At 58.4% G+C, this 24,519-nt stretch overlaps 2 protein-coding genes across 4 annotated transcripts; one reads left to right on the plus strand and one right to left on the minus strand.

Annotated features, from left to right (window-relative positions):
• COL18A1 (collagen type XVIII alpha 1 chain) lies at positions 1 to 17,709 on the plus strand. The gene is made up of 42 exons (XM_077785203.1): positions 1 to 968; positions 5,171 to 5,715; positions 8,384 to 8,464; positions 8,552 to 8,611; positions 8,793 to 8,931; positions 9,033 to 9,136; positions 9,220 to 9,246; positions 9,343 to 9,513; positions 9,602 to 9,628; positions 9,719 to 9,781; positions 9,861 to 9,947; positions 10,087 to 10,140; positions 10,220 to 10,369; positions 10,498 to 10,560; positions 10,742 to 10,786; positions 11,710 to 11,850; positions 11,932 to 11,994; positions 12,107 to 12,133; positions 12,226 to 12,270; positions 12,392 to 12,454; positions 12,785 to 12,820; positions 12,891 to 12,971; positions 13,111 to 13,140; positions 13,250 to 13,276; positions 13,443 to 13,505; positions 13,649 to 13,723; positions 13,805 to 13,840; positions 13,958 to 14,011; positions 14,216 to 14,281; positions 14,468 to 14,539; positions 14,732 to 14,765; positions 14,912 to 14,974; positions 15,058 to 15,101; positions 15,195 to 15,317; positions 15,412 to 15,556; positions 15,698 to 15,771; positions 15,850 to 15,978; positions 16,136 to 16,171; positions 16,471 to 16,731; positions 16,815 to 17,012; positions 17,298 to 17,413; positions 17,496 to 17,709. Exons 1-42 carry the CDS (start codon positions 35 to 37, stop codon positions 17,707 to 17,709), a joined length of 4,866 nt encoding a protein of 1,621 aa, XP_077641329.1. The 5' UTR covers positions 1 to 34.
• Positions 17,085 to 24,299, minus strand: SLC19A1 (solute carrier family 19 member 1). Of its 3 annotated transcripts, none has more exons than XM_021547272.3 (6): positions 24,193 to 24,299; positions 21,541 to 21,839; positions 20,138 to 20,858; positions 19,664 to 19,856; positions 19,439 to 19,580; positions 17,085 to 18,609 (listed from the first exon to the last, which is right to left on the minus strand). In XM_021547272.3, exons 2-6 carry the CDS (start codon positions 21,751 to 21,753, stop codon positions 18,280 to 18,282), a joined length of 1,599 nt encoding a protein of 532 aa, XP_021402947.2. In that variant the 5' UTR covers positions 21,754 to 21,839; positions 24,193 to 24,299; the 3' UTR covers positions 17,085 to 18,279. The 3 variants fall into 3 exon arrangements, with proteins under 3 accessions (XP_021402947.2, XP_021402946.2, XP_021402948.1); XM_021547271.3 differs by having other exon boundaries at positions 20,111 to 20,858; XM_021547273.3 differs by lacking the exon at positions 17,085 to 18,609 and adding an exon at positions 18,659 to 19,339 and having other exon boundaries at positions 20,111 to 20,858.
• Positions 24,300 to 24,519: the final 220 nt, after the last annotated feature.

Genomic DNA, 24,519 nt, shown 5'->3' on the forward strand with positions numbered 1-24,519 from the left:
TCTGGGAAGCAACGGAGCTCATTTTCCCTTTCCAATGGCCCCACCTCGCTTGGGGTTTCTGCTCTTCCTGGCTTGCTGCTTCTCCTGCTCCAAAACACAGCTCCTGGACTGGGTTTGGGATAGCACGAAGACCACAGGAAGCCCAGCAGTACTCAGTGAGGGAATCCCGGCATCGGAGCCTCCAACCTCAGCCACAGCTCTGCCTCCCAGCCCGTCCTCAGGGATACGGGGTGGTGAGGTGGCAGGAAATGTCACCATCCCATGGCAGCAGGAGCCAGATCCTGCTACAGCAGCACCTGTGGGTAAGGGAACCGCGGCCCAAACCACGGAGCAGTGGGACAGGAATGCCACAGGGCTGGTGGAGAGCACAGCGTGGCCAAGCATCGCTCCTCTCCACAGCATGTCACCTGCCCCAGGACAGCAGGCAGCCAGCACTGATGACTCCCAGCTCCTGGGGTCAGGGACCACTGAAGACCTGCAGCTCCTGGGGTCAGAGACCTCTAAGGACCCCCAGCTTTTGTGGTCAAGGACCACTGAGGACCTGCAGCTCCTGGAAACAGGGACCGCTGAGCATCTGCTACTCCTGAGGATGAGGACTACCAAAGACCCCCAGTTCCTGGAGTCAGTGACCCCCAAGGATCCACAGCTCTTGGAGACAGGGACTGCTGAGGACCTGAAGTTGCTGGGGTCAGGGACTACTGAGAACCCACAGCTCTTGGGGGCAGGGACCACTGAGGACCCACAGCTCCCAGGCATGAGGACCACTGGGAATCTACAGCTCCTGGCAATGAGGAACACTCATTTCCTGAGGACAGTGACCACTGAGAACCCAGAGCTTCTGGGGAACACTGAGAACCCACAGTTCCTGAGGACGATAACCACCAAGAACCCAGAGTTCCTGGGGACAGGAACTTCTACAGCAATGGAGACACAGGTGTCCTTGCAGAGACCAGCTGGTCTCCAGCCAGGTAGTGCCCCTTTTCCTTTCTCACCAGGTGACAGTACCCACGAGCAGGCGGTGCTGTTCCAGGACCCCTTGGCACAACCTCCCCATTACTTCCACACAGCATCACCGAACCTATGGCATGGCAGCGGCCACCCGGGGCTGGCTCTGGCCAGCAGGAAGGAGAGCCAGAGTCTCCCTTGGCCTGACCAGAGGTTGGATAAGGGTGTGGATTCTCCTGCTGCCGATAACTCTGTCCCTCTGGAGTTCGATTTACTAACTGCTACCATGCAGCTCTCCAGGAGTGACAGTGCGGGGCTCACATCCTTCTTTCTGGGACTGATACCAGCGGCCGGCCGTTGCCAGCCCATCCCGACCCACCTGCCTTTCTGCAGCGTGCTGGGCACCAGCCATGTCCGATTGCCAAATTACCTTCAGCATAGCAGCGAGGAGGAAATTCGGGCAGCTTTGCATGAGTGGGAGGGGCTGCTTGAGTCGCGGTGCCATCACTACCTGGAGTGGTTCCTCTGCTTGCTGCTGCTCCCTGGCTGTAGCCCCTCGGTCCCCGTAACCCCCCCGCCGTGCCAGGGCTTCTGCGAGGCCGTCAGAGACCTGTGTTGGAGTCACTTGGCCGGCAGGCGCCTGCCTCTGCCTTGCGATGCTCTCCCTGAGGAGGATGAAGGGGTTTCTTGTGTCTTTATTAATGCTTCTGCAGGTAACGTGGTTGGGCAGCGTCCCTGTGTCGTGTCTCCCCTGCCCACACTCCCCCAGGGGTTGGGGGATGCTTCTGCCTTGTGCCCATGGGATGCTTGCCGAATCCAAAATCACTTTCTATCCAGCCTTGGCTTTTTCAAACAGACAGTGAGTTTTGGCTCCCTTCACAAGACGGAGCATCACTCCTGGTGAATCGCAGTGGCCAGCACTGGGGATGCTCTCAAATGCATCGTGCTGGCATTCAGGATCCAGGTGCTGCAGGGCTTTGGGGTGTCCATCCTGGCTGGGATCAGAGCACTTGGAGAGCTGGCAGCTCCCTGCAGGAACAGGGCAAGGACCCAGACCCTGTGGCCACCCAGCCACAGCACCGTGGTGGTGAAGAAGTCTCAAGGTGACCCTCAGCCATGCCCGCACACTCCCCTTCTCTGGAGCAGCCCTTTGGGGTTAATGATTCACCCAATGGCAGCTAATGTTTGATCCCCACTGCTTGGAAAAGGGGAGAGGTTACTTCACCCCCAGCTTCGTCATTCGGTGGCTGTGATCTTCCTGGGACCCAGACAGGGCAGGGGGGTGAGAGAAGGGAGCAGGGAGGGGGGTGACTGGTGCTTGGAGGAATGCAGTTGGGATGAAAGCTGGAGCTCCCCTGGCCTGCCAAAGCCTCTGAATGAGGCTGTGTTCCCCTGCGACCCCTGGCCGGGAGATGCCAAGGAGGAATGCCGAGACCCGGGGCTGGCAAACCAGGGTCGCACACACGGTCTCCTCGGTGTCAAAGAGACTCTTTCATGGGGGGGTGCACTGGGATCATGGGGATGCTTGCAGAGGAGATGCATTCCCAGCTGGGACTGCACTGTGGCTGCTTGGATGGGCAATGTCAGGAATGAGTGGGGAATGTGGGGGCTGTGGTGCACCCCATGGAGTGACTTGATGTGCTGCTGTGTGCTGGAGGTCCCCTGAATCCCACGCTGGCAGCCTGGGCTCAGGCCAGCCAGGAACGTCATGACAGAGTGGGAAGGTGGCTTGGAGCATCCTGGGAACGTTTCCAATGGCAGAATCACTGTGTCCAGAGACATCCCCACAGCCATCCCATGCCAGCACCAAACTCACTGTGACCCCCACCATCTCTCCATGTTCCCTGGTGCATCCCCAGTTTGCCACAGCGATGATGTGCTGCAATATTTGGGTTCTGGATGCCCTTTGGGAAAAGCAGGTGTGGCCTGAAAGCTCTTGGAATGAGAAGGGGCACTTGGCTTTGTAGAGAGCAGACATTTGAAGGGGTCTCCCCTTGCCCCTCTGCTCTCCAGTCCCCATCCAGCCTCTGTCATGCGGGAAAAAAGTTTATTTGGTTTGGGAAGTGCTAGCACCCAGGTCCCACCCCGGACTCGGGGGCGAGTGGCATGTTTGAGGAGGAGGGAGACTCCCAGAGCTGGCTGCAGCTCCAAGGGGAGAATGGTTGCAAATTGCCCTGCTAACAAAAGCCTCTTTCAGCGTGTCTCGTCATCCTGAGCCCTGGGAGGACACAATGACTTGTCTGGCTGCAGGAATTGCAGCACTGGCTCTAACACCCGTGTGGACCCCCGGGAGGAAGCTCTGGTTTCCTTTCTTCTTAAAGCTGCCACAAATTTGGCTTCCTCCAACCCCAGATAAACGCAATCCCTGCATCCTGGCATTTGCAGCTGGAATGAGCCTGTGAAGTGCTGAGCATGGAGTGACTCAAGGGTGGGTGACAGTCTGAGAGTCTGGGGGAGCCCCACTAACTCACCCCATCAGTTTTGGTGTAGGGCTGTGCACACCTGGGAGTGAAAGGGTGCTGGACTCCAGGATCCAGAGGTTCTCCTCTAAGCAGACTGGGGAAGCCTGATCCCAGTTCATCCCTTCCCTTCCCTTCCCTTCCCTTCCCTTCCCTTCCCTTCCCTTCCCTTCCCTTCCCTTCCCTTCCCTTCCCTTCCCTTCCCTTCCCTTCCCTTCCCTTCCCTTCCCTTCCCTTCCCTTCCCTTCCCTTCCCTTCCCTTCCCTTCCCTTCCCTTCCCTTCCCTTCCCTTCCCTTCCCTTCCCTTCCCTTCCCTTCCCTTCCCTTCCCTTCCCTTCCCTTCCCTTCCCTTCCCTTCCCTTCCCTTCCCTTCCCTTCCCTTCCCTTCCCTTCCCTTCCCTTCCCTTCCCTTCCCTTCCCTTCCCTTCCCTTCCTTCCCTTCTTCTTTTTCTTTTTCTTTTTCTTTTTCTTTTTCTTTTTCTTTTTCTTTTTCTTTTTCTTTTTCTTTTTCTTTTTCTTTTTCTTTTTCTTTTTCTTTTTCTTTTTCTTTTTCTTTTTCTTTTTCTTTTTCTTTTTCTTTTTCTTTTTCTTTTTCTTTTTCTTTTTCTTTTTCTTTTTCTTTTTCTTTTTTCTCTGGAGGAAAATACCTGTCTCAAAGAGCTAGGTGGAGGTTCCTGGCTGATCCTCCTGGGTTCAGCCCAGGATACCTCAAGATACACATCTGATATCCCCCATTGACTGACTCATCTGACTCCCATCTGACTCCCCATTGCTCACATGAAAATCAGGGATGGAACTGGAGACACTGAATTGTGTCAGCTCCTGCACCTGGCTCAGGATAGGGCCAAAGCTCAGCACTGGGCATCCATTCCCAGTGCAGATCCTTCAGCAGTTTCGGAGCCAGGGTGGCTGGGTTTCCTGCCTCCCAGGCAAGGAGAGGTTAAAAAGCCTCTTCTTTGGAGCTGGCACTGGCCCAGGAGAGGAGGAATCCAGCGCCTGTTGTGTGGGCGATGAGGATGTGCTGGCTGCCAGAACAACAGGAGCTGACAGACACAGTGCTGGATCACCCTCACCAGATGTTCAGCTGCGCTGGGCAGGACAGACCATGTCCAGCAGAACTTCTCCAATTCCCTAATTCTCAATTGGAGTTGGGAAAGGAGGCGACCTCCAAATTGAGAGCATCTGGGAAGCTGAGCTGGCTTGAGCTGCATTCCCAGGGTGCAGCAAGGGGATGGCTCTGATTTATTCCCCGCTGGGGTGACCATAGGATCTTGTCCTGGGATGACGTAAGGGGTCACTGTGATCCTAGAATTGAGTATGGATGCAACACACTTCTCCAGGGCTCCGTGGCAGTTCAGCATCCTGGTGCTCCAGCAGCATCTCCCTGCCATGGGCAAGACCCCTTTGGTTTTATCCCATCTCAGGGAATCTGAGCAACCTGGTCTAGTGGATTGTGTCCTTGCTCATGGCAGGGGGAATTGGAATGAGATGGTCTTTAAGGTCCCTTCCCACCCAAGTCATGCGATGTCCCAGTTGTGGTTGGAGGGCCAGCAGCTGGGAATGGGAAGCATTTTGGGAGATGTATCTGAATGATGTAGTGGGAGCAGCTTAAGGTCACTGCCTTGGTCAACACACCAATCTTGGGGCGGGTGCGTGGAAGGAGTCACTGATGGACAGTGTATTTGGGAGGCACGGGCAGGGGTGTCCTTGCTGAGTGACCATCCTTGTCTGAACCTGAGACCATCCCCTGTCCTTCCTCCTCACAGAGAGCCTGAGTGCTGAGATCAGCCTGCTGGAGCTGATTGGGGACCCACCAACAGAGGAGATCCACAGAATTTATGGCCCTGACAACAACCCAGGCTACGTCTTCGGTCCCAATGCCAACACGGGCCAGGTGGCCCGGTACCACCTGCCGAGCCCTTTCTACCGGGACTTCTCGCTGCTGTTCCACATCCAGCCCACCACGCCCCGGGCTGGCGTGCTCTTTGCTGTCACGGACGCCTCGCAGAGCATCATCTACGTGGGAGTCAAGCTCTCGGAGCTGCGCGCGGGCCAGCAGCAGATCATCTTCTACTACACGGAGCCGGGCTCGCCCAGCTCCTACCCAGCAGCCACCTTCACCGTGCCCACCCTGCTCAACCAGTGGACACGCTTTGCCATCAGCGTGGAGGAGGATGAAGTTGTCCTCTACCTGGACTGTGAAGAGCACGAGCGCGTCCGCTTCGAGCGCTCCCCAGATGAGATGGAGTTGGAAGAGGGCTCCGGGCTCTTTGTTGCTCAGGCTGGAGGGGCTGACCCAGATAAATACCAGGTAAGAGCTTGGGTCACCCCAAGGAGTATCTCCCAGAAGCCTGGAGAGATGTGACACTGCCCATGCCCAGAAGACAACCAGCTCCATGTGTGTCCCTGGGGAAGGAGACACATGAGATGGAGGTGAAAGTGGCTTGAGATGCCACTGATTTATTGTCTTGTGGCTCACCAAGGCAAAGCTCTCAAGCTGGACTGGCAGGAGGACATGGGGTTGCTATGCAGCTCCCATCGTTGCCTTTTCTCAGCAAACACATGGAGCCTCTTCAGATCTTCCCATTCCTAAAAATACCCAGCTCCTTTGGTGGAGAAACTGGTTTGTCTGGTAAAATGTCTCTCTTGCATGGGAAAAATGCTTGGGCTGGAGCATATCTTTGCTGGCTGATGTTGGGCGGTATCTCCAGGAAGACTTTGAAGAGTGAAGAAGGATGTGATAGCTCAGCCTGTGCTTTGAGCAGGACTCGTGTTCCAGATAAGGGTTATGGAAAGTGTGGGGAAAATGCCCAGCTGACATGAAAATCCACTTCAGGACTTGAGGAGAGGAATGTTGAGGTTTATCCTGGGCTGAGCAGGATTTGCCCAGCAACAGAGGCTCTGCTGAGGGGAGCAATGTTTTTCCTGTGGAGTTCTGCAAAGCACGTTTCTGAGCTTAAACATCATCCTGACTGTACTGCCCCATTCCCCCTGGAATGGCTTTGGGCAGGGAAAGCTCCCCCAGGAAGGGGTTAATCATTGATGGGCTACAAACTGGTTTGCCCTGGGATTCTGGTTACTCCCTTGAAGAGCAACTCTTTGCTCTTGAAAAGCAATTTCTTTGCTCCTGAACGTGCTGTGAGGACCCAGGTCATGGCTGTGGAGGAGCTCCCCTCCTCAGCTTGAGGGGTTTGGCACTGTATAGAAGGCATGGCAGCAGTCTGGAGCAGAGCAGACCCTTGTAGCAGGTGATGTTCCCAGGCTTGCCAACCCCTGATCCCACTGCCCACCCCCAGTTTTCCCATGGGGAATAGCTGGCTGAGGAGGGAAGGAGGCCTTGGCTGGGTGAGAAGGGAGCAGCATCTGACTGCCTCGTGGTGTTTCCATCACTGTCCAGCCCTGGCTCGCGTTATCTGGAACTAACGGGGCATCAAGTGTATTAAAGCCTGGCCCTGGATCAAGCCTCAGGATTAACTTGCTGGGAGGCAGCTGGAGTGGTGTCCTGGCACCTCTGCTCCTTCATGAGTTGCCTTTACGGCTGTGGCAGGAAACCTGGAGGGGCAAAGCTTGCAGGTGACGCAGAAGCCCCTGGGACAGCAGCTCTCAAGGGGGCAAATGGGGTCTCAGCTAGGGCCTGGCAGGAAGGTTTGTTTGCAGCTGGATGGACATGGTTTAGCGGGGGACCTGGTAGCACTGGGTTAATGGTTGGACATGATGGTCCTAGAGGGCTTTTCCAGCCTTTAATGATTCCATGATTCTATGGATTCACTAGAAGATCTCTGGTGCTGCTGCTCCTTTATCAGAGCAAAGAGGCTGCAAAGGTCCCCTATCACCATCCGCTGTGGGACTGCCTCGCTTCAGGGCTTGGAACTGGCTTGTTTGCCATTCCTTTGGAAACCCCCAGGTTTCAGCCTTGCAGCCATTGTCCAGCACCACCAGCATGGCTGGACAAGCCATGTGCCAGAGCTGGCATCACATCGGCGGAGCAGAGGTAGAAGCCAGGACCCAGCCAGACACCCAGCAGAGCTTTTACAGGGATCTTTTGGCTGTGCTCCTTGTTTTTCCTTTCCTGAGGGCTCCCTGGACACAGCCGACTGCCCCACGCAAGGACAGCGGGCAGGTTCTGCAGCCCACATGTTGTATTTCCTGGGATAATCTGCACTTCCTTACTATTTGTTTGTGTTTTGAAAGCACCATGTGCATCCAGGCCACTTGTTCATACAAGAAACCACCGCAAATCCCTTCCTAAGGATGCTGCCTCCAGGCAAACCTCTGTAGCATCCTGGCCTCAGCAGGAGAGGTGGTGTGGGTACCAGCCTGAACCCCACTGCAAGAACCCCTGAACCCCACAGCCTGAGCTCCCATTGCAAGCAGGGTCACCCAGCACATCCCAGAGCCCAGCCTGGGTCCTTGCTGCAAGATGAGACACAGGGATGCTGTTGGGATGGGAGTCTGCCAAGTTGGGATGCTGCCCATCTGTCTGATCCCAGTGGGAAGGAGCAGGGGACGATGCTGTGAAGTGAACTCTGAGAGAGGAGATACCTCCCCCTTGGTGTCTCTTCTTTGGGCAAGACAAGTAAAATAATATTTGGGCTGGCTTGAAAGCACAGGGCGCCATGTCCAGACAAGGAAACGTGATGAACTTAGGAAAACAGGGACAGGGGCAACTGCAGTTTAGCCAGGCCGACGGTGACATAATATTAATGAATTATAAGTAGATTATAGATAGATTATAGATAATAAATATATCATAAAGATATAGTTTATATAGAATGAAAACAATTATATCAGTTCCTCTCACAAACAAATGCCCCCAGCAGGGTGATGACCTCTTCCAGCTTCTCACAGTGTGGGCAGCAGATCTCATCCATCCTTTTTCTCCCAAGATCTCAAGGATGTGGCGGCCGTGTGGCACAGCAGGTCACATCACAGCCGGGTGGCTTGTCTGTGTCCCCCACCCATCCGTGGTCTCCTTGCAGGGGGTGATTGCAGATTTGAAACTCCGAGGGGACCCGCGGGCGGCTGAGCGCCAGTGTGAGGAAGAGGAGGATGATGCAGAGGTGAGCACTGGCAGCGTGGCCGGGGAGGGCTCGGGGCTGCCCCCACCATGCTCCCAGCTCTCACTCCTTCTCCATGGGCACACGCAGGTCTCTGGGGATTTTGGCAGTGGGATGGAAGGTGGACAGCAATCCTTAAGCAAGGTTGAGGTGAGTTGCTGCCCACAAGTGTGGCACCCAGGGTGGGACCCCAAAATTCTCATGACAAGGAGGGCTGAGTGCCTTGCATGGCTGAGGTCATGGGATGCTTGATGGTGTCCCAGCACCTGTCCCTTTTGGGAAGGAACTGGGAGGTGAACGGTGTCATGGTGTCCCCTCATTGTTGGCTCAGGGTGTCCCAGGGCTGGTGGATGCTGTCCCTGTGACCTCCCCCCCCGTGGTGGGGGGCAGTGGCCCGAGGAGTGGCGGGGGGTCCCTGCAGCAAGCTGAGAGGACCAGAGCGGAGGAGACGCTGCGGGTCTCTATGGGAGGTAATTCCAGCAGCTTTCCCATTCCCCAGGGTGAACAAGGGGGGACATAGTGGTGGTGTGGCCATCCCCAGCCATGACTGGGTCCTTTTCCTTTTCCACAGGCACCGGTCAGAAAGGCGAAAAGGGAGAGAAGGGGGAACGTGGCTTGAAAGGGGACTCAGGGACCAGTGGCATTGCAGGGCCAGGCAGTGTCAAGGGTCAAAAGGTGGGTGAGAGTTGATCCCCGGGAGCTCGAGGGTGCCAGTGACATGTCTGTATTTGACACACACTTCTGTTTCTGATCCTCAGGGGGAGAAAGGAGACCTGGGTGTCAAGGTGAGCATCACTGGGGGAGCTGGCACAGAGCCATGCCCTACCCAGGCTGTCACCTCAGAGACCTGCCACCCACTCCCATCTTCCTCCCATCCCCAGGGCAGTGCTGGATTTGGCTACCCCGGCTCTAAGGGCCAAAAAGGAGAACCAGGTAACCCTGGACCCCCTGGGACCCTCTCTCGGCATGCTGATGGCTCAGTGGTTGAGCAGGTCACCGGGCCCCCAGGGACACCAGGGAAGGACGGAGCCCCTGGCAGGGATGGCGAGCCTGTGAGTCAATTCCTCCCTGTACAGGGTTGTCCTTGCCCACTACCCTTCCCACCTGCACACTGACCTGTCCCCTCTCTGCCATCCCTAGGGAGATCCTGGCGAGGACGGCAAACCTGTAAGTGGGGTGGAGGTGGTGGCAGGGTGATAGGGGACGGCCACCTCCTTGCCTTGCCGCCTGCTGACCCCCCACCGCTCCCCTTTGCAGGGTGAAATGGGGCCCCCAGGGTTCCCCGGGATGCCGGGGGAGCCGGGCCTGAAGGGGGAGAAGGTGAGTGCCGGTGTTGCCCCCCTTCCCCTCATCCCCAGCTCAGCTGCACCCCCAAACTGCACTCTCTCCTCTATGCCAGGGTGACCCAGGCATGGGGCCGAGAGGACCCCCTGGACCACCTGGCCCTCCAGGACCACCGGGACCCTCCTCCAAGAACGACAAGCTGGTGAGTGCCCCCTGGGACACAGGGATTTGAGGGATGGCGGGTCCATCAAGTCACAGAGGTGCGGAGTGCTGCCACCAACCCCTGGGCAAGCCCCAGTGCCACCAGGTGCCCTGACATCACCCTTGTGCTTCTCACCCAGACCTTCATTGACATGGAGGGCTCTGGCTTCGGTGGTGACCTGGAGAGCCTGCGGGTGAGTGGGGGTGAATGCCTGTCTTGCCAGCTGGGAGTGGGGGGACACCTTCAGCCACGGCCCCCCGTGTCTTTTCTAGGGTCCACGAGGGCCACCTGGTCCCCCAGGGCCACCTGGCGTGCCCGGTTTGCCAGGGGAGCCAGGGCGTTTTGGGATGAACTGCACAGACCTGCCAGGACCACCTGGACTGCCGGGCAGGGACGGGATCCCTGGGCCCCCGGGGCCAGTGGTAGGTCTGTGGGGTGGCCAAGGAGACTCATCCCCCATCCCAGGGCCACTCTGTGGCCATGGGGGGCTTGGTGCCCACCAGCCCTCCGGGGTTTTCCTGGGCTGGAACCAACTCCTGGGATCTTACAGGGTCCTCAGGGTCCTCCAGGAAGAGATGGGGAGGTTGGGCAGTCGGGGCCCAAAGGAGAGCAGGTGAGTGGCAGGTTGGCTCTGCCTCATGTGCCCCAGGAGCATGTCACAGCTGTCCCACAGGGCGTCTGGCACCCCTGGCACATCTCTGGGAAGCCCCAGTTCCTGGGCTGGGGAGCACCATTCTGCTCCTGCCTGGAGCTGGGCAGCTTCTTCACACCCCCTTCTCTCTCCTCCGTCCCAGGGAGATATGGGTGACCTTGGCCTCCCTGGCCTACCAGGACCCAAGGTACTGTGCCTAGGGTGGGTTTTTTTGGGTTCTCCATTGCAGACTGGAGGCAGGGAGTTGCCTGGGGGAGCCACCTTGCACAGGAATGGGGAGGGGGGGTGCTGCTATTTGTGTTCTTCCCAGATCAGGGCCATATCTCAAAGGTGCATGGAGCTGCTGACCCCACAAAGGATACTCACCAAGCACCTGCTACCCTGCCTTGGCTTTGCTCCAGGCATTGCCACATCAGGAAGTGGGCAGGAAAACCAAGGGGGGGTGTTTAAAGACACAGAGAAGACTTTGTTTGGGGGGTGCCCACACCCCACTGGAAAATACCCCATCTTCTGTGCATGACTCTCTCCTGTCTGCTTGCTCCAGCTTCTTTCCACCCTGCATCCCCAAAGGTGAAGTAAAGGCTTGCTGGGAGCCCCTTAGAGTTGGGATTCTGCCCCTGAGGATGATCATCCACTGCAGCCTGAGCTGGGGGCAAAAACCTCAAAAAATAAGGTTTCTTAACCTTAATTCTAACTTTCTGCACTTCTGCAGCACCCAGAGGGCAGATAGGGTGGCAGTGGGCGTAAGGTCCAATCCTGTTGCTTCCAGACCCATTGCAATCCCAGGAATGCCTGCAAGCATTCCTTTATGGCACTGAGCTCTGCTGCAGCACTGCAGCCAGCCCGACCTGCAAAAACATTTCCATTTTATGATTTTAGACGAGCCTCTGGTGGCCACTGTGGACATTACATGGGGAGCTGGCGGGATGAAGGGTGGCCAAGCTGGGCAATGCCCCCTCCCACAAAGCCCCTAGGCAGGGGAACATCAGGAAGATCATTCTTGTCCTGTCCCAGAGGGGATTTGTGAGAGGATGCTCTGCCTCCTGCTCGCAGGCTCCAGGCAGTGACCACTGCCACCTTCCATCTGTCCACTTCTTGTCTCCTTTGCAGGGCAACAAAGGAGAAATGGGACCAGCAGGACCCCCGGGAGAAATGGGCTTAGCTGGCCTTCCTGGGCCCATCGGACCCCAAGGGCAGCCAGGACCCCCTGGCCCCCCAGGACCACCAGGGCCAGGCTACGAGGCTGGATTTGTGAGTGGTCACTGCAGTGATGGGATGGGATGAGCTGGAGCCAGGCACAGACACAGCTCAGCCCTTTCTCCTTGCATTTAGGGTGACATGGAGGGCTCAGGGCTGTCATTCACCCCTGGACCACCTGGGCCTGAAGGACCACAGGTAGGACCATTCCTGCCCTTTCTCTCCTCTCCATCCTGGGCTCCCTGGGGTATTCCCAGCCATCATGTCCCCCGCCATCACCCAGTGCTCATGGTCCCCTTGTTGCTTGCAGGGTGTGCCGGGACTGCCGGGGGTGAAGGTGAGGAACCCTTCAACGTGCTCCTGGCTCCATCCATGTAGGATGCCTGCAGGCAGCCTGTAGGGATGCCTCTGACACCTCTTTACTTGCAGGGAGAGGTCGGCAGCCCTGGACAGCCTGGCTTGCCAGGCCCAAAGGTAGGAGCATTGGGAGATTGGGATGGCTTTGTGCCAGCACCTAGGTGTGCAGGGCAGTGGGCAGGAGTCCTGTGCTGCACGACCTGGGACTGCATCCTACCCTTTACTACTCCCATTGCAGGGAGATGCTGGCATGCCTGGCATGGATGGCCGCCCTGGCCCGGAGGGCTTCCCTGGACCACAGGTAGGAGCCTCAGCCCCCCAGCTCCAGAAGACCCCCCCCCCCACCCCCCCACCTCCAGGCAGGGCACCCTTGATAGCAGCAGCTCCATCTCCAACAGCCAAAATACCAAAATTCCCCCTCCCGCTGTGGGACCTGGCTCATTGCATGTCAGGGGTGCCCACACTCCCTAGGATCCTGTCATCCCCCACCTTGTTGCCCCTCTGGCCACCACCTCCACCTAAAATCATTGCAGCTTGGCTTATTGCCTGGAGCTGGAGGCAGAGGTGGGAGGGGGTCTGCACTGGTGAGCCAGAGTCCATCTCCATTTGGTGCTCCTACTGCTCTTTCCAGGGACCCAAAGGTGACAAAGGCAGCACCGGTGAGAAGGTAGGTGCCACCAGGCTGGGGATGGGGACCAGCCACTGGTGGCCCTGGGCTGATGGCTTACGTTTTCCAGGGAGAGCGAGGCCAAGATGGAGTGGGGCTTCCTGGCCCCCCTGGTCCTCCTGGACAGGTCATCAGTGTCTCCAGTGAAGATGTAAGTGATGGCACTTGGCTTCAGCAAAGGGCAGGGGAAGGCGTATTCCAGCAGCCATCATGAGGGAGACCTCGCCAGCAGCTCTGACCCTTAGACCCAGGATCCGGGGGGAAAAAACTCATTTTGTCTCTTTTTGCAGAAGTCTTTGGTGGCTTTTCCTGGTCCAGAGGTAGGTGCCCTTCTGCCACCTGTGCCCACCCCTCAGCAGTGCCAGGAGGGCACCCTGTTTTTGGAAAGAGGGGTTTTACTCTTAGGAGCCTCTGTGCTTCTCTCTGCAGGGTAGACCAGGCCGTGCTGGCTTCCCGGTGAGTTGGTGACACGACTGAGGAGCACGGGGTGGCCCTGGTGACAGCTGTGGTTGCCAGTCCTGCTGTGCTTTGCTGCAGAGTGGTGGTGGTGGTGATAGAGGGGGAGTTTGGGGCCTGCCTTTGGTGGCTTGGGAATGACGTAGACTCTGTATCCTTTCCTCAGGGGCCGGTGGGACCGAAAGGAGACCAGGGGTCAACTGGTCCCCAGGGTGCCCCAGGATTGAAGGTATTTGCTCCAGGCCACCTGCACCCCATGGAGGGGTCACATTCCTGGTCCCTCATTCTACCTGGCCACCAGGTGACACCAGCTCTGTCATGGGAGGGAGCCTGGTCCCTCCGTGTCCCCTCCCACCTCCCCTTCTCTTGCAGGGGGAGAAGGGGGAGCCCGGCGTCATCATCAGCCCTGATGGGACTGTGGTCACTGCCAAGGTGAAAGGAGAAAAGGTGGGTTCCTGGCAGGAATGGGGCACATCCCCATGGGACAGGTGCTAGTGGTGATGCCCTTTCCCTCTCCACTGTTTGCAGGGGGAGCCAGGGCTGCAAGGCCCAATGGGACCATCGGTAAGTCACCATCACCATCCTCCTCCTTGTGTCCCACGAGGAGGGATGGGAATGATCCTAGGCAGAGGGAGTGCCGCCATACTCAGCATCCCTCCCCCTGACTCCTCTCCCTTCCAGGGTCCCCCAGGACGAGCAGGGATGAAGGGAGAGATCGGCTTTCCAGGCAGACCCGTAAGACCTGCTCCAGTTTGTGTCCATCGCCTCCGCTGCGTCCCCCTCCCTGTTTGCACGTCCTGCACCCACTGAGCCCCACACCCTGCCCTGTCCATGAGGGATGGGGTGGTGCTGGGGTGTCAGAGGTGACTCCGGAGCACCAGATGTGACACCAGGGGCTGGCGGGACGGGGACAAGGCTCATTGTGCTACTCATCCACAGGGACGTCCCGGCATGAATGGGCTGAAGGGCGAGAAGGGTGACCCCGCAGACGTGCTGGGCTTGCGGGTGAGCACTGCTGTGACCCTCAGCTGCTGGCCCTGCACGGCAGGGCACACACCCCGAGGGTCTCCCCAAGGACCCCAATCCGTTAGGCAAAGGGCACATCTCCTTCTCTCAGGGGCTGGTTGTCCCCCTCCATGGCAGGGACTGCCCGCTTTGCAGGACTTTGACAAATCTTCTCACCCCACACAGGGTCCCCCAGGACCCCCAGGACCCCCAGGGCCCCCTGGGCCACCTGGCAGCATAGTCTACAACAATGGCAATGTGAGTATCACCACAGTCACCATGATGGACAAGCTGGTGACTGGGCCCCCAGTGTCCCTGCCTGCCTGGAGGGCACCGAGAATGCTCTGGTGACATCCTGGCTGGGGCTGGCAGTGGGACGGTCACTAGCATTGAGGGGGGGATCCCGAGGATGCTGCTGTCTCTTCAGCCACTTCGTTTGCATCTCCACAGACCTTCAGTGACTCCAGCCACCCGGCGTTCCGTGGTAAGGAGGTGTCCCTCTCACAGCCCCCTCTGGGCATTTTGAGAAACCTTGGCAAAGCAGGGCTCGGGGGGTGGGGGGGGGGGGAGAAACCCCCTCCCTCCCTTAGAGCTGCAGCTCTGAGATGGCATCTCTGCTGCTCCCCACAGGTTTCCACCAGTTCTCAGGACAAAAGGGAGAGAAAGGTGACACTGGACCCCCAGGACCCCCAGGTAGGTGACTGGTCCCTGCTGGCAGAGGCAGGCCAGCTCTTGCCTGGCCTGGCTCCTCTCCCCTCCTCTCCCTCTCTCCACAGGCCAGTTCCCCTATGATGCAAGTCACTTTGGTACCAGCCTGCAGGTAAGCCCTTTGCACATTGGCAGCTGAACCCAGCATCACTCGGGGTACCCGGTCCATCCCAGCTGCTCACCCTAAGGCTGTGCCATCCCACAGGGTGACAAGGGAGATGCAGGTCCCAAGGGTGAGAAGGGTGAGCCAGGCAGCACCCCACTCTACGGTCCTGGAGTCTCTGGACTTCCAGGGCCTCCAGGGCCCCAGGGATACCCCGGGCTGCCGGTGAGTACCTCATAGTGGGGAGAGTGAAGGGGGTTGCAGTGGGGGGTGGCATCCCTGGGGGCTTTGCTCCAACATATTCTCTCACACTGTCTAGGGTCCCAAGGGGGACAGTATTGTTGGTCCACCGGGGCCTCCAGGACCTCAGGGTCCCCCTGGTATCGGATATGAGGGGCGGCAGGGCCCCCCTGGCCCTCCTGGTCCGCCTGGACCACCCTCCTTCCCAGGTCCCCACAGACAAGGTGAGTACCTGCTCTACTGCACCCCCACATCCCTCCTTGCCACCCCCAGCATTCCTGTTTGTATCCCATGCATCCCTCCTTGCAGCTCTGCATTCCTCCCCTTGCTGCACCTCTCTCCATTTCACCCTCCTTCTCCCACAGCTGTCAGCATCCCTGGACCCCCAGGACCCCCAGGACCCCCAGGACCACCAGGCAGTAGCGGGATGTCCTTGGGGGTGAGTCAGGGCTCTGGGCAGGGTTGCCCACAGTGCAGGCAGCCGATCCCTGAGCCCTGCCCTGGCCGGTGCCCACAGCTCCAGGCCATGCCCACATACCAGGCGATGCTGAGTGCTGCGCACGAGCTGCCCGAGGGCAGCCTCGTCTTCCTGACGGACCGGGAGGAACTCCACGTCCGCCTGCGCGGGGGCTTCCGCAGGGTGCTGGTGAGTGGGGGGGACCAGAAGGGCACCCCGGCTGGGGAGCGTGGACAGCACTGCCCTGGGGCTCGGTGGTGACTCGGTGATGCTTGGGGTCCCCCCACTTGTGCGCGAGGAAGAGGAGAGGGGGGCAGCTGGGATCTGATGTGCCATGCCCTTGCAGCTGGAGGAGCACAACCTGATTCCCAGTTCGGCTCTGGTGAGTCTTCCGTTTCCCGTGCACATCCTCATCCCTATCCTCCTTCCCAATCCCATCCTTATCCTCCATCCTCATCTATCTTCATCCCATCCACATCTCTATCCATCAACAATCAGCTTCATCCCCTTCTCCATTCATCCCCAACCGTATCAATCCCCATCGCCATCTCCATTCAACCCCAACCATCACCATGCACATCTTCATCCAACCACAACCATCTCCATCCATCCCCAGCATTCTCCATGCTCATCCCCATCTGGGGCACCACACCGCCCCTCATACCGTGTCCCCTTCCCCAGGACAACGAGGTGTATGACAAGCCACCCACCCTCCACTACGCCGGCCCCCAGCCCCGTGGGCCCCTGCACCCGCTCCACAACCACGTCCCCTCGGCCACTGCCCGTCCCTGGCATGGGGACGAAGTTGTGGCCAACCAGCACCGCCTGCCTGAGCAGCCCCTGCTCCACCATCAGCATGAACTCATCAATGGGTACTACATCCACCGCCGGCCAGATCCTGCCCCCGTGGCCGCCCATGTGCACCAGGACTTCCAGCCCGCTGTGAGTGCCACATGCCAGCTGAGGGGAGCTAATGCTAGCGGCCAAAGCTGTGTCCCTCAAGCCCCGTTGTCCTCTCTTGGCAGCTTCATCTGGTGGCCCTGAACACCCCGCTGAGTGGTGGCATGCGTGGCATCCGGGGCGCTGATTTCCAGTGCTTCCAGCAAGCCCGGCAGGTTGGGCTGGCTGGCACCTTCCGTGCCTTCCTGTCCTCACGCCTGCAGGATCTCTACAGCATTGTGCGCCGGGCCGACCGAGCCGCTGTCCCCATCGTCAATCTCAGGGTATGCATGTCTCCATCCCCTTCTCGACACTCTCTGAGCTCTGATGGACCACAGAATAGGATCACAGAGTCATTATGGTTGGAAAAGATCTCTTTAAGATCCGCAAGTCCAACTATTAACCCAGCACCACCAAGGTCTGGCATGCAGAGCACAGCAAAGCCCCCATCCATCATGAAGCATCCCCTTCCCAGAGGCTGCTGGGGCTTGGAGCATCTGGGCTGCTCTTGGGGTGCTGTAGGCAGGGCTAAACCCCCTCCTCCTCCATTTTCCCACCCTTCCCACCAGGATGAAGTGCTCTTCAGTAACTGGGAAGCCCTTTTCACGGGTAGTGGGGCCCCGCTGAGAACTGGTGCCCGCATCCTCTCCTTTGACGGCCGGGATGTCCTACGGGATGCAGGATGGTGAGTGCAGGATTGAGCGATGAGGAAATGGGGTTTGGAGCATGGCAGGGCAGCAGCAGCCCCCCACCTTTCACCCTTCCAGGCCGCAGAAGAGCATCTGGCATGGCTCAGATGCCAAGGGTCGGCGCCTGCCCGAGAGCTACTGCGAGACATGGCGGACAGAGGAGCGTGCAGTGAGGGGCCAGGCTTCCTCTTTGGCCTCTGGAAAACTGCTGGAGCAGGCGGCCAGCAGCTGTCAGCACGCCTTCATTGTCCTCTGCATTGAGAACAGCTTCATGACTGCTACCAAAAAGTGATACCTGCCCTGGCACTCCCAAGTACCCTCATGTCCCCGAGGAGGGTTGGGCAAGCCTGCACCCCAGCACCCCTGGACCCCTCAGCCTCTTCCACGCGCCCACTCTCGCCCCACAGGGTTTCCTTCTCCTGCAGACCTGAAGCCAAAGAGTATTGCCATGGCCCCTGCCCTGGGTCGGCAGGGGCTCAGGTCCCACCCGGGGCAGGGCAGCCATGGACTGGTGGCCTTCCTCCTCCTCCTCTTCTAATTCCTAATATTTAACCACTTCAGCTTGTTCCCCTCCCTCCTCAGATGCTCTTTTTGGGATGGCTGGGTGGGAGGATGCTTAGCAGGGAGATTTCAGTGCTGCCATGCAGACTGTTCCCTCCAAAAGCCACTCTCACCAGCCCCCTGGCCCTGCACTGTCCTTACCAGGAGCTTGGGGTTGGACCCAAATCCCTGCTGCTGAGGCCACAGGGTCTTCTCCAGCCAAGACACCAGCATCCCACCCAAGGGACTGTCCTGTGGTGATGCTGGGGCTCTCCCAGATGGTATCCATCCTCCCCAGGTAAGGACCATCCCATCATCATTCTCACCTCCACCTCCCAGCCAGCAGAGCTCTGATGGAGATGTGGTCTCCTCCATCCCATCCATGCACCCTGGGGACCCCCGGCTGTGCCCCCACAGCCCAGGTACAGCCACAGCCAGCCCAGCACAGGTACTGGGGTGACAGGGTGGCCCCAAGGTGTGGCCAGCTGTGCCCCTGGCACATGTTTCTCTGTATGTGTGTGTGTTGAGCATGTGTGGTACCAAGGGCAGGCACTGCCACACTGCCATCCCCCCCTCCACATGCCACCTTGCTGGGCTCGAATGGTGAAGGCACAGCAAAGCTGGTTGGATTGGTGGGGGCAAATCCAAGGTGCTAAAAAAAACCAAAAAAAAAAAAAAGAAAAAAAAAGAAAAAAGATAAATTTGTAACTAGCTTTTTTTGTTATTGTATGGAAATTATTACCATAAAAGCTGTGCAAGTCACATGGTCTCTATTTCTTACAGTCTACTGTATTTTGTGTAATTAATGGAATTTAAAGCGTGTGGATCTTTACATTATTTTTTGGTCATCAGTTGTGTCCTATAAACCATTTTCTAAAGGCACTGAATAAAGAAACATTCTCTTGTAGCCCGGCTCTGTGCCATGATGGGGATGCAGCGGGATGGGGTCCTCATCCATACCCCTCTGTGACACATGGTGGTGGCACCATGGGAATCCTGCTCACACTCTGTGTGTGGGGGCAGGGAAGGGGCGCAGCCCTGTCTTCACAGAGAAGAAAACATGTCCCAGCGGTTACATCCTCGACAAAACAGCACCCAGGACCAGCAGTGGGACGGGACACCAAGCACACAGTGGCGATGACAATGCTCACTTCAGGAGCCAAGAGCTGGCCACAGTGTCGCAGTGCCAGCACTCAGGCTTACATGGTGCCTGCCTCTGGGCTTTTCTCCTGTGCTGGAATTTCCACTGGGAGCTGGCACGGCTCTTTGGCCAAGGCCAGCTCCACTGGCTGCCTGCGGTGGCTGTGCTGGACACCCACTCCGATGGCCGCCAGCAGGTAGACCACAGCCAGCAGGGTGAAGTAGCCAAAATATACATAAAACTGCAAAAGAGGAGAGAGGGGAAAACAGCACTTGGAGCCTTTCCTTCATCCCACACCATTCAGGAACGACCTCCACCCTAGGTGCGACCCCATCCCTACCTGGGGATGCACAGATAAGCCCAAGCCCCTCTTGTCAGCCACGATGATGGTGATGATGGTCTTCAGCACAGTAGCAAAGAAGGTGTTGACCCCGAAGACGAGAGCACAGAGCTCTTTGGAGAGGGAGGCAGCAATCTGGAAACTGGGAAAAATGGGAGCACTGGTGAACCCCTGGCATCAACCCAGCCACCAGGGTGGGAGTGGGTCCCCAGGAGCACCACGCACATGGCAATGGGCACCAGGAACTGGTGGGAGCCACGGAAGAGGATATAGGCAGCATAGCACAGCCAGATGTTGGTGGTGGAGTTCATGAGCAGAAGCAATCCCGCCTGGAATGCCGTAACCACTCCAATCACGAGCTCTGACCACAGCGTCCAGCGGATCTTCACGTAGCCAGCAGCGATGGAGGAGACAGCTCCTGGGGAGGGATGAAGGATGCTGTGAGTACCTCAAGGATCCCCTGCCCTAACTAGGCTGGGATCCAGCCCAGTGACCATCACGTCATCCCCAATGCCAAACCACCAAAAATACTGTAAGGACCACCATTCCCAAGGGGTGTAGCTGGACAGCAGTGACCCCCTGCCTCTCTGGTGTCCCCAGCCATTCCCACAGGAGGCAGGAGGACGCGAGTGTCCCCGCACACCCGCCGTGTCCCCATCGCAGGCGAGTTACCCAGCAGAGTGGAGGCAGCATCCACACCTCCATTGTACACATGGCGGTTGTCCATGGTGGGAGAGATCTCGTTCCAGAGGATATGAGCATAGTACAGCATCAAGTAGTACCCAGCTGAGTTAAAGATCCACCACAGGGACCAGAGGCGGAGCTGGGGCTGCCTGGCCAGCGCCCCCAGCTCCTGCAGCATACGGCACAGCACCATGTCCCGCCAGCCCCCTGTCCCCCCGCCGCTGTGCCCCCCGGCCATCCTGTCCAGCTCAGTGGGCACAGCAGCGTCACTGGCCCTCCCGGGCCGGTTGAAGAAGAGGCTGCGCCGGGGCCGCTCGAGGAAGAGGGTGAGGATGAGGCCGAAGCTGACAAAGCCCAAGGAGATGTAGTTGAGGGTGAGGAAGGAGACACCACCCAAGGTGACGCAGAGCTGGCCCAACACGGAGCTGGTGAAAACCCCCAGGAGCACAGCAGAGCGGGAATAACTGGCCATCCGCTGGTAGCGGGACGGTGTGACCAGGGAGAAGATGTAGGAGGAGTAGGCGATGCGGGCAGCCATGGTGATGCCGTAGAAGAACTCCATCAGCTGCATGGCCAAGATAGAAGTCCCCAGCACCAGTAGGAGCCAGATGGAGATGTGGCTCAGGCTCTGCAGCACCAGCACGGGCTTGTAGCACAGGTAGTCTGTCAGCAGGAAGATGGGCACCAGCACAGCCATGTAGGAGTAGGACAGCACTGGCATGATCACATTGGTCACCTGCCGTGAGGGCAAGGAGGGGTTGAGTGCTGGGCACATCCTTGGGGCCGCCCCCCAAACTGCAGATGGTGTGGGCACTGGCTGCTGACCCCCATGGCAGTACCTCCTCGGGGAGCAATGTGACCAGCAGCATGCTCGGCTGGGGGTCTGGCTGAGCCTCGGCCCCTTCCTATGCCTGGAATGCAGCATTCCCACAGCCGCAGCAGCTGGCTGGGATCGAGGCCAGCATCTCTTGGTTGGGAGATGATGACATTATGGTCCCTCCTTGTCTAACCCCATCGTTGCCAGTGGCCTGGCAGTGCACTGTGCCATCATCTCCCCAGTGGGATGGGGCATGACTTCTCCCAGCCCAGCACCCTCCCACAAGCTGCTAAGGTGGGCAGGGGTCACATACTGCCCCCAAAGTCAGTTGCCAGCCTGGGCACGAGGTTTTATGCCAGGGCCAGTTGAACCTGGGACTCAGGGGACAGGGTGACCTCACAGCCAAGTGAGACAAGACCCCACAACACACCACCTCCACTCCCTAGAAAGCACCACCACGAGTCACCATACGCTGCCATGCCCAGGACATGACACCCCTGTGCACCCCAGAAGCACTGGGGATGCTCTGGACAGCCCCAGGATGGTGACCATGGCCATAAAGGGGAACACCAGGGTGGGGGACCAGATGCCCACAGCTCACCTCTGCCTTTGTGATGCTGTTGTTGGCCCCCAGTAGATAGGGGGTGATGAAGCTCTCCCCGGGCCGGATCTGTGTCATGAAGCCATAGAAACAGAGGTAGAAGACTTGTAGCTTCCAGCGCTGGTCCGGCACCATCTCCGATGCCGGCTTTTTGGCACCATCATTCTTGGGCATGGCTCTGCAGCAGGACAGTGGCATTATCCTGGGAGCCATTAGCTACACAGGCTCTGCTGGACCACGCAGCCCCTCTTTGTCCACAGGCTCTCTGGGACGCATGGAAAACCAGGACGCTGCAGTTTCTGTGGAAAAAGCAGCATTTGGCACAGGCTCAAAATTCCTCCAGAATCACAAGGCAAATAAATACCACTACCTTCTCCCCAGGAAATGTTCTGGGAAGGAGAAAAGCAGCCATGCATCTCGCTGTGCAGAAGCAGTGGAGGTCATTAGGTCATTTCAGGCGGCATTCGTACATCACGTGCATCCGGAGCCTGGATGCATGGAGCACTGGGATCCACAGTGGGGCATCCTCAGCTCCCATCACCTCCTTTTCCTCCCCTTTAAGACTCAGTGGGGTTTTGCTGCTTCCTGGAGCAACACTTCCCTCTGAGCTGCAGAGGCAGAGGGATCCAGATGCCCTGCACCAGGGATGCTCCAGAGGGGATGGCACAGGAATGTGCTGGCTGTGGAAATGAGTTAATGTGCACACCAGGCATGGGGTCACCCGTGTTACTCAGTAGCTGGGTGGCTGGCAGGACTTCAGCTGAGCCGCAGGCACGCAGCTGCCCCTTGGCTCTTCCCAGTGGGACACAATGCCCAGCCTGGGGAGAATGCAAAATGCCACAAGATCCATGGTCCAGAGGGAGATTAAAAACTCAAATCCTGAGGTTTGGCTGTGGGAAAGCTGGCAGTGCCAGGAGACCAAATTAGCAGTCATGGGATGAGGGCAGGGACAGGAGAAGGCCTGGACTGGCGTCTTCCCAGCACTCCCCACCCCCACAAGCAGTCACCAACGTGACTTTTCATGCCATATGATTCCTCATATGCCAATACATGCCATGGGAGCAAGGTTTAGAAACCTGATTACCCTGATAACCACAGAACAACTAATCAGTCATTAAAAAATAAATTCATGGTCCCAGTCTGCGTCCCACTGGATCTTGCATGGTGAAATTAGGGGACAATCCCCTCCCTGCTGCCAGACAACACAGGATAAACGGGGACATGAGCCAGCACCGGTGGTGGCAGAGGAAAGCTGGTGGTAACCTAAACCTACAGGAAGCCAAGTGTTCATTTGCCCCAGTGAGGACCCACCACTCCAGCAGAATTTCCATGGGATTTCAGCACTGGTACCTGAGTGTCACCAAAACACCTGTGTGCCAGAGCTCACACCTGGGCAAACACCCCAGAGGATCTAAGCAGATCCCTGAGGATCAAAGCAGGCACTCGCTCACTCGTCGCCCAGTGAGCCTGTCTGGGAGTGGCTGGAGCACTGGCCCCTCCTGTGGCAGGAAGGGTAAGGGGCAAAGAGCAAGGGGTAACCCCCTTCAAGCACCCATCCCAGCGCCGTGCCGAGGCCACTGCCAGCTGTGAGTGCCTGGACTCTGCTCCATCGCTTTCTTGTCCCCAGGCTGGGCTGCAGATGTCACCTGCAGCAGCCACTTGCCTCCACGTGCACCACAACCCCTATGGGATGTTTGCTACCCTCTGCTCCCCATTTCCTGCCCTGTCCATGCAGGAGGGAAACACACATGCATGCCTGGCTCTCAGAAAACCATCCACATAAAATCCAGGATGCAGCTCCACGAAGCTGCTCCATTCCCAGGAGCACTGACTCCTAACTCCCACCATGTGTGTCCCCACACACAAAGGAACTCCAGACCAGAACCCATCTGGCTGCACCTAATGCCCCTTCTCCAGAACGTCCATGGAGCTACTCCGCTGAGGTGAGTGGGCACGAGTCCCAGGGAATGCTCCATCCTCTGTCCTGTCCCTGGTGCAAGCCAGGGAGTGGAGGCAAGAGGAAGAAGGAGAAGAGATAGGGAGGGAGAGGGAGCATAGCAGGTCCGTTACCACCGTGTGAACCTGTTTATCACCGAGCTATCTGGGTGTGACCTTGACATGGATCACTGTCACGCCACACACCGCTGTCAGCCCGGGGTCACAGGTGACGCGGGCGGCTGAGCTCAGGCTCAGCTACCCGCAGAGCCACGGCCACCGTGGTCCAGAGGGGACAGCCCTAAAGGTCGGCGTGACGCCCTCCCCCAGCCGCGTGTTGGTGACATACAAGTGACAGTGCCAAGGCACCACGTGTTTTGTGCGGAGCTGCCACGCCGAATGGGGCGCGCGAATCCCTGGGGTGCCTTCCCTAAAACAAGGTTTGGGAAGCTCCTGAAAATGCACCCTCCCCCATCATACGGGCACCTCTCTGCCTCCCACCGCCCAGCACCAAGGGGTGGGCACTGCGGGGCCGTGTAGGGTGCACTTGGCAGGGGAGGGTGTTGGGAGTGCCTGCTCACCCTTAAACAGAGGCGGGGGAAACAACACAGCACCCGGCACACATCCCCAGCACCCGCGGGAACAACACTGCCATCAGTGGGACATCAGTGGGACATCAGTCACTGCCCGGCGACACCCGCACCCCGCACCCCGTACCTGGTGGGCGGCGGGCATGGGCACCGCGGGCCGGGCAAGGCGGGGATCCGGGGCTCCCCGCTGCCACCCGAGCCCGACGGCGGCGAGCCCGCGACAGCGACAGCAGCCGGAGGAGGAGGAGGAGGAGGAGGAGGGTGTGGGGGTACCTCGGGAAATGTAGTCGCGCTCCACGTGTGGGGCGGCGCGGAGACTGCAAACCCCAGAGTGCAGCGGGAGGGAGGAAGGGGAGGAGGAGGAGGAGGAACAGGAAAAGCGCCGCCACGCCAGGACGGAGCTGCGCCGGCACCTGTGTCCCGTACAGGGACAAATCCCCCTCCGAAAGCATCG

This window comes from Lonchura striata, chromosome 8 (assembly GCF_046129695.1).
Source record: "Lonchura striata isolate bLonStr1 chromosome 8, bLonStr1.mat, whole genome shotgun sequence".
Lineage (NCBI taxonomy): Eukaryota > Metazoa > Chordata > Aves > Passeriformes > Estrildidae > Lonchura > Lonchura striata.